Source organism: Alexandromys fortis, unplaced genomic scaffold (genome assembly GCF_014885135.2).
Source record: "Alexandromys fortis isolate MF-2015 unplaced genomic scaffold, M_Fortis_MF-2015_v1.1 scaffold_7, whole genome shotgun sequence".
Taxonomy (NCBI): domain Eukaryota; kingdom Metazoa; phylum Chordata; class Mammalia; order Rodentia; family Cricetidae; genus Alexandromys; species Alexandromys fortis.
The window spans coordinates 3,914,802-3,926,811 of record NW_026067920.1 but is presented as its reverse complement, the minus strand read 5'-3'; the positions used below and the strand labels follow the sequence as shown (position 1 = coordinate 3,926,811).

The window sequence follows — 12,010 nt, the reverse complement described above, 5'->3', positions numbered from 1 at the left end:
GGCATCTGACCTGGGTTGGGAGACCAGGTGAAAGTGTTTTAGAAAGGATGGACGGGGAGGTCAAGGGTCAGAGGGAAAGTGGCTAGGATGTCAGGGTGCTGGGTGAAGACCTTGAACCCTGAGGCCAAGCTCAGTCACCTTTAACAGCTGCCTGCTGCTGCGGCTGAGGCAGGGTGTCTCAAGGCTGGAGAGCATGGGGCGTAGGAAGCCTGGTCTCATAAGGAAACAAGGTAGGTAGAGAGGAGACCCTCCCTTCCCCCTGACTGGCCTCTTCTGACTGCCAAAGACTAGACCAAAGTGCTGAGAAGAAGCCAGGTCTGGGTCCCTCTCCCGCCCACAAAGGCCTCCGAACAATGGGTTAGTGTGAGGGTGTCTGGGAATGGCTAGGACAGCTGGGCCCACACTGGAGGATGAGGACAGGAGCCAGCAATAGGCTGTGAGTCATGGTGTCCACCACCAGGCCTTTGAGGCCTTGGGTTCCCAGATGAGGAGGAACAAGCAGTTCTCAGTTCCGCAAGCCAGGGTCTGGCCTACACCTCCTTCCTGCTTTTGGTCCCTCTCCACAGCCATTCCTGTGTGTCCCCTAGTCCCTTCCCTCTGTCTTGTCCCTGTCTCTCTCTCTCTGACTATCCATCTTGAGACCTAGATCTGATTACCGCAGCTCCCCACAGCCTCTTCCTACTGAGACCCCAGTGGAGGCTCTGGGCTGTCACCTGTGCTACCTTGGATGTGTGGCTGACCCCAAGAGGAACCCAATGAGAGGGCAAAGTGTTACCTTAAAAGGAGACCTAAAAATTTCCTAAGGGGTAGCTTGCTGCAGAGGTGCGCACCTACTATCTCAGCCACTAGGGAGGGTCGAGCCCAGGGCGGTCTGGACACCATAGAAAGACCTTGCACTACAGAAATGGGGTTTGGAGGTACGTTTGAGTGGTAGAGTTCCTGTCATGCATGTGTGTGTGTCTGTGAGGAACCACATTATCATAGAGAACAAACAGCAAAAGCTAAGGAATAAAAAGTGATAAAATCCAAGAGACTAAGGAATAAAATAAACTAAGAGAATAAAAATTAAGCAGCAGCGTCAAACAATTCGGACCAGCTTAAAAATAGTGATGTCTGGGGACGGGGAAGAGATCCTGTGGGTTAAGACAGACCCGAAGGTCCCATGTGGAGAGTGTGCAGGCGGGATGGGGGATTGTCTGCTGACTCAGCCTGAATGGGCCCTATCTGCGGCAGGCTGGACAGGGGCCAGAATAACCTCAGGAACCCATAGGGTACAGAGAAGCTAAGAATGAGGGCCTTGGTGGCCCTGGGCACTGGAACTCACTGGGGTAGAGGACTGGAAAGCATCCAGGCTGAGCAGGTCCAGGGAGCCTGTTGATCCTGTGTTGCCCAAGGAGGCCGATGTGCTGTGAGAAATGCCGGAGTGTTGAGCAACAGATGCTGGAGCAGGCCACGGCCACTCAGACCGCAGAGATTAGGGCTGGTGTCTCTGGAGACCTTATCCTGGGAGTCCCCAACAGATAGGCCAGACTGTGGGAGGTCTGGTACGGTGCTCCAGACCAGGACACATCAGGTGCTCACTCAGAGTGCCAGGGCTGACCCCTGACCTCTGCACATGGCTCTGGCATGAAGCCATGGGGGTGGATCTCTGACTGCCTTCCTCACTTCACCCCTGCCTCCTCCCCCCCAGGATGAACTTCATGGCCACACACAATATGCCCACTGTGTTCCCTCATTGTCTCTGTGCCCTAGTGCTGGGTCAGAGCTCAGCAGGGTGCCCTCACCCCAAGGATTTGGCACTAGTACTGGGCCAAGCGCCTGTGACGGAGTCCTTGTGAGCCCTTTGGTTTGGTCCTCAGAGTCCCGTTCTCAGTAAGTGACTTGCATTAGGAGCAAGGGACAAAGATGGGACTGGAGCGTAGGCCTGCTTGGTGCCTCGGCCCCAGTGCCTAGACCCTGTCTGCCTCAGCCGGGCAGGTACTGTGCCCTGAGCATGGCATTTCAGTCTTGTATGTCTGAAGGCGTGTTCACCGTCTCTCGTCCTGACCCCAAGCCTTTGCACAAGCTTTCCTCTCTCTGAGACACTGTGCGATCCTCAGATTGCTTCCTGGTGCTGGCCGATGTGTCACTGTGTCTGGTGGAATGGGTGTCACAAGGATGTGACTCAGAGGAGGCGACTTCCACAGGTTATTAATAGGCAGACCCAGATAGAGGGTGATGCCGGCTTGGATCCTGGGGTTCAGGTGTGGGATTTGTCCATAGACAGGGGTGCTCTGAATGCCTCCCGTAGGGGCGGGAGTAACACTGAGCGTGAGAGATGGGGACTCCGTCTCTTCGGGATTACCCGTCTTTGCTTGATTGCGACTGTGGTGAAGCCTGCACCCTCCGTGCTGAGCCAGACAGCTTGTGGGACTTCTCAATTCTCAAGGAGGAAACTGAGGCCCGGAGTTCTGCTTTCTTGCCAGCATCTTCTGGTGTGACCACCAGGCCCCTGACCTCCTACCCAGAGCCCCGCCTTGTCTACAGAGACTGGGACCCGGCACTGCTGTCCTCACGGTGGGTGGACTTTCTGTCTAGGGGTGGGCCCTGGGGCTGCTCTGAACAAACCTTGGCAGCTTTGCCTTCTAGGGCCCTGGAACTGTGAGACTTTCAGGCTACCCCAGTGTCTCCATAAAGAGGACAGAATATTAACTGTGGTATAGGCAGCTGTGAGCCACCAAGTTTATAGCCTCGGCACACAGAAAGATTCCCGGGTCTCTCCCATCCAGCCATGAGCAGAATCCTCTCTGTCTTCCTCATCCCATACTTTAGCTTCATTGTGGGCTATGATGTAGGTTTGCCCAGGAGGGTCTGGTGGGGCTGGTGGGGCTGGTGGGGCTGGTGGCTGGGAGCTCTGTCCTCTCAGCCGCTGGGAGTTGGAGAGGTAGAGCAGGCTGGACCTGGGAAGACCCTACCTTTGGTTGCATTCTTTGTCCAACCTGTGGTCAGCTTGACTCTGATCTCAGAGACTGTGGCTCCAGGCGTGCTGACAAGTTATTGGTAGATTTTGTCCCTGGCTGTATTCTGCGGCCTTCAGAGGATCAGCAGAAAGCTCGGGAGCAAGGTATGAGTGCCTGCTGTCCCAGCAGAGTGTTCTTGTTTTATCAACGCAGACACTGTGAGGGAAAGCTCTCCCAGGGAAGAATTAGTGCCTGCTCCATGATACATAGCTTCAAGGACATCATTTGTGTAAAGAGAACCCTTTCCCCCTCCTAAGATGGAGAAGGTGGGTACTTGGGTCAAGATCAGCAGCTTTCAACATTCCTACTGCTGCGACCCTTTAATGCAGCTCCTCGTGTTATAAGGTGACGCCCCAATCACCTTATTTTCATTGCTACTTTGCGACTATAATTTGCTACTGTTATGAGTTGCAATGTAAATACCTGATATACAGGAGATCTGACATGCAACCCCTGTGAGAGGGTCATGTGACCCCCCCCCAAAGGTTGAGAATTACTGGTCTAGATGGTTTTATTTGGCAAGTGAGCACCGTGAACTGAGTGCCATGCAGTATTGGAGCACCAGCTACTGGGATATAGACAAGGCCTCTGAGAAAAATCTGATAGTGACATCATCCTGGACAAACATCAGACAGACAATCGCCATGCAGAGGATGAGCTTAGAGAGATCCCTGCACCCAAGAGCATTGAGTGGAGGAATCCAAAGGAAGCCAGACTGTGAGGAACTGGAGGATGTCCTTCAGAAGGGACAGTGGTCTGGGCATGGGACCTTGGGAAGCTTGGCGGGCATCATTGCTCTGTGTGGAGATAGGACGGAATCCGGTTTGGATCAGATTCTGTCACTGTGGGGATGCAGTTCAGCTAAGGGTGCTGGAATGATGGAGCATCTACCAGACCTGTGAGAATGTGATGGGAAAGCCTTGCCTGGTGTCGAGCAGGGGCTTTTCCAAAGCGCTCTTCTGACACTTCCCCGATTCCAGTGTGATTGATCAAGGTGTTGCCAGGGGAGTCCTAGCATCCCGGAGTCCTATCATCCTAGCATCCTATCACCTCACCGTATGGCCCACACAGGATCTGTGGGACCCATTCTCCAGGCGAGGAAACTGAGGTCCAGAGTGAGTACAAGTCTCGGAGGAGGGGATGGAACCAGAGCTGCCCCTCGTGAATCTGCTGCCTAACTACTGAACCAGCCTGTTCACAGTGGTCACTTAGGCAGAGAGATGCTCTCTAGGTGGGGTACTCAGAACTGGGTGCCAGTCTTAGGGGGCAGCTCCCAAAGTTTATTGCAAGGCCTAGGCCATTGGAATGCCTAGGCTGGCTGCATTGAGTGGGGAGTAACGAGCTTCTCTGAGCCATGAACCATGGCCATCTTCTGGGCAGGACCACGAAAGATGCAGGGTGCAGTTGTGGGTGAGGTGCCAGGAACCCGGGGGTGGACCTGGCCTCTACGTAAGCACTCTAGAAAGTTTTTTTCTCAAGCAATTAAAAGGTGGAAACTTGTCAGTATTTGTGATGAACTGAAGTGTAAATCCTGAAACGCCTCTGCTGGCTTGTGGTTTGAGGCAAGAGAGCAGGCTTGCTGCAGGCATCACGCCAGCCTGCGTTTCCTGGAGCCTTTGCCCATGTCATTCTCCCCAACCCCACCCACCCTCACCACATTGGGCCTGGTTGTCATCATCATGGAACGCTTCCCCAGGCATCCTCCTTGAAGCCAGTGTGCTGCCCCCTTCTGGCCAGGGCAGACTCTGCATCAAGTTTGGGGGCCTCCCAGAGCCCTGGACCTCATCACTCCTAGCAGCCCCTCAGCACAGGAGACATGCCACCACCCAGCTCAGGCACCTTTATTAGGAGCAATGATCCTGGGAAAGGAAGGCCCTGGACGGACATCCCAGGACATAAAGACGTAGTGAGCCTCCTTTAGTGCTCTGCTGTGTGGGAGAGGCCTAGCTCCCTGGCCCAGCCTTGCAGCTGGTCTCACCCAGTCAAGGCCCAAGACATCAGTGAGCCTTGGCTACAGCCAAGATGGACATCAATTCTATGAAGGACTCTTGTGTCCATCAGTTTAGTTCTGAGTCACATTCTGGGCTCAGGGATGTGCCAGTTATAGCTACACGAGAGATGTGCCCTTGTGTATGGCCTAAGCCCATTCATTTTCTTTTTCTTTCTTTCTTTCTTTCTTTCTTTCTTTCTTTTTTTTTTTTTTTTTTTTTTTTGGATTTTTCGAGACAGGGTTTCTCCATAGCTTTTTGGTTCCTGTCCTGGAACTAGCTCTTGTAGACCAGGCTGGCCTCGAACTCACAGAGATCCGCCTGACTCTGCCTCCCAAGTGCTGGGATTAAAGGCATACGCCACCACCGCCCGGCTCTAAGCCCATTTTCTAACTGTTTGTCATCCATCTCTTGGGCCCCTGGGGATTTAGTGAGACCCAAGTCATGAGGAGTGCTGGAGTCACAGTTGGTGACACCGGTAGGAAGGCTGAGCTGCTGATGTGATTCCAGAGAAAGGGGAGATCCTAAGTAGTTCTAGCCTCAAAGAAACTGGCTTTCAACTTTAAAATGTAGGTGTTGGGAAGAGCTGGCCCTAGGGCAGGAAGTGGTGGTCTCACCACATCCCCTTGGCCAGGTAGCTGGCTTAGCCTTTGCTCTGTGGTTGAAACAACTTGACTGAGCCAAAGAAGAGCAGGTCTGGGGGTGAGAGAGATACCAACAGTTTTGGTGCATCTGGGCAAGTATGGTGTCCCATTCCCGAGAGCTGCGAGTGGCTTCCAGAGAGATATGGCAACCAGGGAAGCGAGCTTTGGGTCATCGCTCCGAGACAGATGCAGCATTGCTGCTCTCGCCTCTTCCTGGCAGGGCATATCAGGAAGTGGGTCAGACCAAAGTACAAGGCAGCTGGGCATCCCATCAAGAACTTTGGCAAGGCTCCATTTGGGCCCACTTCCTAAGGCAGCACTAACGGAGTCTTCCACACTAGAGAGCTGGAAACAATAGACGCTTACCCTCACAGTTCTGGCAGTCGCGGGTCCAAAGCCAAGGTAAAAGTCTTCACAAGGCTGGTAGAGGGAGTCTGCCTTGTTTGCTTCAGTTTCTTGTGTTTATGTGGTCTCCGGTGTCATTCTTTTTTTTAAAAATATTTATTTATTTATTATGTATGCAATGTTCTGTCTGTGTGTATGTCTGAAGGCCAGAAGAGGGCACCAGACCTCATTACAGATGGTTGTGAGCCACCATGTGGTTGCTGGGAACTGAACTCAGGACCTTTGGAAGAGCAGGCAATGCTCTTAACCACTGAGCCATCTCTCCAACTCCCCCCCTTTTTTTTAAGGCAGGTCTCTCTATGTAACCCTGGCTTGATTCAAACTCTCTCTGTAGACCAGACTGGCCTCAAACTCATAGAGACCCACCTGCCTCTGCCTCCCAAATGCTAGGATTAGAGGCATGAACCATCACATCCTGCTCCACGGTCACCTTCAGGGACGTTTGCCATTGGCTAATCCAGAATGGGAACCTTAAATTACATGTAACACCCTCTTCCAACCTAGGTTATGTTTACAGGTTGCGGGAATATCGATGTGTCCTTTTGCGGGTTGCCATTTAGATTGTTGTATCACATGACCCAGAAGAGCTCTTTGCCCTATAGGCTACCTATTTGATTACCAAGGACAGATTTCCCAGGAATCCTTGAAGCCCTTCATTGTACAGTGGGCAGAATGGGGCTTGGAAGGGGGCAAGAACTCCATGTCGAGCCAGGCGTTGGTGGCGCACGCCTTTAATCCCAGCACTCGGGAGGCAGAGGCAGGCGGATCTCTGTGAGTTCAAGACCAGCCTGGTCTACAAGAGCTAATTCCAGGACAGGCTTCAAAGCCACAGAGAAATCCTGTCTCGAAAAACCAAAAAAATAAAGAATTCCATGTCACGGAAGGCTGATTGATTTGGAGGGGGGGCCTTAGACTGGCAGGAGAGTGGACATAAACCCTACAGGAGAAGCAGATATGAAACATCTTATTTTGAGAGGTTGAGGTTTCCCATTAGAGGTGCTACCAGCCTTCCCTGGGCTCAGCATCCATCCCAAGCCTGGAAAATTCTCCTCCTTACCCTTGGCACACTCAATGCCTGAGCTGTCTAAACAGGTGAGCAGCAGAAACCAGACTGGGCACAAGAGTCCTGGGTGCTAGGAGTGAGTTCCAGTCCACTACCACTGATTTCCTGGCTGTGAGTCAAGTTTGCGTCATCCTGCCTGAATCTCAGTAGAGTACTGATGTCTGCAGGGGCAGCCTCCTGTGAGGCTTGAGGTGCCGGAGTGGGGCCAGTTTAGATCCTGCCACTGTCTCTTAGTTAAGGTTTTTGTTGCCACATGTGAAAAGACACCATGGCCATGGCAACTCCTGTAAAGACAATGCTTAATTGGGGTGGCTCACTTAATAGTTTCAGAGCGTCCATTATCATCAAGACGGGGAGCGTGGTGGCAGGCAGGCAGATGTAATAGCTGGGAGTCCTACATCTTGCAGGCAAGAGGAAGTTGACTGACAGTCACACTGAGGGAAGCTTGAGCAAAAGAGACCTCAAAGCCCACTTCCACAGTGACACATTTCCTTCAACACGGCCTAATTACGCCACTCCCCTTGGGGGCCGTTTTCTTCCAAACCCCCACACACTGTGTTAGTACTTTGAGCAGGCAGACGTATGCCAGGGCCCTGAGTGAAATTCTTTATCATTTTTATTCTGGTTAGCCCTGGGCCCCTGCTTAGCTTTGCCTTGAGTCTGGCTTGAAGGGGAGGGGAATCCCCAAGTTTGGGAACTTAAGGCCCCAGCCCAGGGTAGGAGGATAGAGTGGAAGTCAGGGCAGCCTCACCCCAGCCTCATGCATCTTCCTGCTTGGGTTCTGGTGTGGGGTTGCCCCACAGTACAGCGCAAGGCGAAGGTTATACAGTGACCCTCATGGGGGGTTCTTAAATGTCTTCCTTTTCAAGAGCATGCCTGGCAGTGTTGTTTACTGTCTGGGGACATGAGAAGGCACTTGGAGAAACTGCTGCCCCATGAAGTTCCCCCCCCCCCCCCCCCGAGCCCTTCGTACTGGGAAGGGCTGCCTCTGTTCTAGCAAACTCTTCCTCCCTAAGACCTAGGGCTCTCCTCCAGGAAACTTCCCCCAGCCTGGCATGTCTTCTGGAGCCACAGCTCCCGGATACCTTTGTGCTCTCTGGAAACTGGCCCATTGTTTGTGCTCATCACTGCATGCTCCGGGGCTCCTCACCGGGTCCTTTAGCTCAGCCTTGCTGGAAAGGGGAAGGGCAGGGAGAAGAGGCCTGTATTCCCATATCCCACTCACTGTCTGCCCCAGCTTTCTGCAGCAGGCACTGCCTTTGAACACCTCAGAGGGTAGAACTTGGGGTAGGCTTGGGGAGCTCGGGGAGCTGTGTCCAACTTAAGGAGACTCAGAGAGCCAAGCTGAAGCTAGTCTCCTCATGCGATAGCCTGTGCTCTTTAGCCAGCTGACCCTTGGTGGCTTGGAGATCTTGGCAGCAGAGCTGGGGCTACAGACATAGGGAAGACAGAAGCTCTTCAGCAGCAAGCTGCCCTTTTTTAAAAAAAATATTTATTTATTTATTATGTATACAATATTTTGTATGCGTGTATGCCTCCAGGCTAGAAGAGGGTACCAGACCTCATTACAGATGGCTGTGAGCCACCATGTGGTTGCTGGGAATTGAACTCAGGACCTTTGGAAGAGCAGGCAATGCTCTTAACCACTGAGCCATCTCTCCAGCCCACAAGCTGTCTTTTTGCGTGCTTGACACAGAGGCCTGTGCCTAGGAATGTGTATGTACTTGCATAACCAATCATAGGCTTGGTGTTCAGGAGCATTTGAGTCAGAGCCACAGGGAGAGAAGTGAAAACTAGCTAGGAGGGTGTCCCATGAAACCTCTTGGGCAAAGCAGAGACTCTACCACTCCTGAGAACCCTGTAGTATGTGGACTTAGTCCTGCCAGGAGGTTGGCGCTCAGTCCTAGAAAACCCCCTTTTCCATCTGCCACTTCCTATCCTGGGGTTGGGGCTCAGATGAGGGGAAACAGAGGTGCCCGGTGGCTTGGGTTGGAACAGCTGGTTGGGGGTGAGGGACTAGGGCAGATAAAGAAGCCGGACTTGTGGGAGCAGAGATGCCTAGGAGGGGCTTATTCTAAGTGGCACACTGGGCAGGAACCCTGGAACAATAGACACGTGCTGAGGCTGATAAGTGCTTTTCAGAAAGCCAGACGTTAGTTGAGCTGAGGTGGAGAGGTGACTCAAGAGTCCTCGTAGGGAGGAGATTGGTATCTGGTCCATAAGCTCTGTCCTTGTCCGTCAGTTCTTTGATGTTAAAGGATGCAGAAACTTCTATCTTGAAAGCCATAGGTACCAGGTATAGGCACAGCTCTGAGTATTACCTCATGGGGAGGAGCCTCTTGATGAACGAGTGAGCTCTCATTGGGAGGTGTCAGCTCTGACTTCCTCAGGGCAGACACCCTAGGCTGTGAATGGCCTCACAGACTGTTAGCATGATATGAGGTGGCCATGAGACTCCCAGCAGGATGCTCCGCTGGAGGAACGCAGCTGGCCCTAGAGTTGCATAAGCGCTAGGTAAGTTAGGGCCAAAACCCAGCAGACTGGTGGGGTACTGCTTGGGCCCCAGGTGGATTTTAGGACCTTGCTATGTGGAAGTCATGAAATGTCTTCTCCTTGGGACTGCCCAGTAACAGGAAGTCCCAGACAGGGAGGAAGCCCTTTGGGCCCCAGCTCCCCACCCCCATTCAGTGGACTGAGCTGCTCTGCAGCTGGGCAGTGCTGGGAGCAGCCAGGGGCCTTGGCGCTCACATGCTTTGGAAGATGCAGGTTCCAGTCCCTCCTCACAGCCCCTGGGATGAGTAGCCTTTCTGGACTCAAGGATTCCTGTCCCCAGCAGGTCACAGGAAGGAGTAGTGCCATGTGTTGGGTCAGTGCCGTGAGGTAAGTTGAACAGCTGGATTTGGGGTTCTGGAGGTGGCACTGGCCTAGCTAATACAAGACTTGGGTGGGGGTAAGGGAAGACCACAGCCTGAATCAGGGTTATGGTAGGCACTAATGGGACTTGGTTCTGTGAGAAGCAATAGTCTTTAAGGAGACTGGCTTCTGTCAACTTAGTTAGCTCTTAGATCTGAATGGTCCAAACAGGGCCCAGAGACGGAACTGGCCACAAGAAGACTCTTAAGACTTTGTCATGTGTCACCCAACAGCAGCTGCTGGGAGGTAGAAGCCAGCCTGGCAGAGTGGAAGTCCAGGCCTATGAGCCCTTCCTACTGTAAGCCCTGTCTCAGGTGGCCTTGGTGTTGGGTTCAGTGTCTACATATGTTGCACCAGTGTGTGTGTGTGCGCGCGCGCGCCTGAGGGCACAGAGGGAGCTGTGTGAGGTCCTGGATGCCTATATGGGAGTACTGTGCTCAGGGACCTGACATAGTGGATAATCCCAAGGCTTCGGAAGCCTGGTGCCAGGGGCTGTTCTTGTGCCACTGACAGCGCTGCAGCCCCTGTGGCTGCCTCCTGAGTTTCCTGGTACAACTGGTCACTAGGCCTTTCTAGCATTTTGGTTTTGATTCTCTTACAGAGAAAGATTCTGGGAAGAGGAAGGAAGGGAGAAAAGGAAACTAAAACCGTAGAACTTATGAGCCAGTGTGAGCTGGGGCGGCCAAAGGGGTGAGTGTCAAGCTGTGGCAGTGAGCTGGGCAGAAGGAGTATAATGAGAGCTCCTGACTTACCAGATAAATACAGCACAGGCAACTTTGGATGAGTTACCGGCTTCTTCACCCCTTGATATCTTCGTTGGTGGTATGGGGATGACACTGGTTGGAAATTCAGGGTGTTGGGATAACGATGTGTGGTGGTCCCTGAGGAGTAAAGAGTCTGGCCCATGAGGAGTGCCCAGTGCAGTCCTGAGCCCTTCTGGGCCTCAATGTCCTGGTCTGTAAAGTGTAAAGTAAAGCACTGATTTCATATGTGCCCTGCGAAGGCTGCTGAGTTGTTAGGTAGTGGGCTGCCAGCCTCTCGGGGCCACTCATGAGGGGTCTTAGACTGTGACTGTGTCTTTGTGTGTGTTGCTTGCATATATATGAGTGTGAATAAATAGGTGATTTGCATATGTGTATAGTACAAATGTGTCTATTATCATACAAGTGTGTGTAAGTATGCGTGTGAGCACACGAGTTTATGCTTTTAGAAAACATGTCATTTTTAATTGTGTGTGTATGTGTGTCTATGTGATGATATGCGCACATGAGTGAAGCCGCCCACAGAGTCTAGAATAGGACATCAGATCCCCTGGATCTTGAGTTATAGGCAATTGTGAGCCACCTAACAGGGGTGCTGGGAAGCAAACTTGGGTCCTCTGCAAGGGCAGCACCCACTTTTAACTACTGAAGCATCTCTACAGCCCCTAGAGCATGTTCTTGAGCATATGAATAAGTGTATTCACATGTAACTGTGGCTGGATGTGTGGGTCAGTTCCTATGAGAACAAAAGTGTCTTACTTTGAGTTGCTGTGATGAAACACCCTGACCAAGGCAGCCTATGAAAGAAGTTCCAGAGGGTTAGAATCCGTGACCATCACAGCAGGGAACATGGTAGCAGGCAGGGAGGCATGGCACTGGAGCAGTAGCTGAGAGCTCACATCTGGTCTACAAAGCACAAGCAGAGAGGGCTAACTGGGAATGGCGCAGGGCTTTTGAAAACCTCAAAGCCCACACCCAGTGGCATATCTCCTCCAACAAAGCCATAGCTCGTAATCCTTCTCAAACAGTTCCACTAACTGGGGCCCAAGTGTTCAAATCTATGAGCCTTTGGGGACCATTCTCGTTCAAATCACCACAATGACTATATATATGTACATGTGTTGATGTAACATGAGGGGTATTTATAAGAGCATGTGTTCCTTTGTATACCTGAGTGAGAACATATGTATGCACAAATACCCCGATGGTACCTGGTCTCCTTTCCCTTGGGTTGGGA

General features: G+C 52.2%; 1 protein-coding gene across 5 annotated transcripts in view; it reads left to right on the top strand.

The window, feature by feature from the left end:
- The window catches only part of Sh3bp2 (SH3 domain binding protein 2), a 38,203-nt gene that overhangs the window by 8,607 nt on the left and 17,586 nt on the right, over nucleotides 1-12,010 (top strand). Inside the window, exon 1 of one of the 5 annotated variants that reach the window (XM_050141105.1) lies at nucleotides 9,474-9,613. The exons of 3 other annotated variants lie outside the window; for them this stretch is intronic. Coding sequence is in view for 1 of the 2 variants with exons in the window: in XM_050141100.1 (XP_049997057.1) it covers nucleotides 9,894-9,979 (86 nt within the window). In the remaining variant the exon portion in view is untranslated. Of the gene's footprint in view, nucleotides 1-9,473; nucleotides 9,614-9,789; nucleotides 9,980-12,010 lie in introns of those variants that run through there. One more of the 5 variants, XM_050141100.1, reaches the window with a different exon arrangement.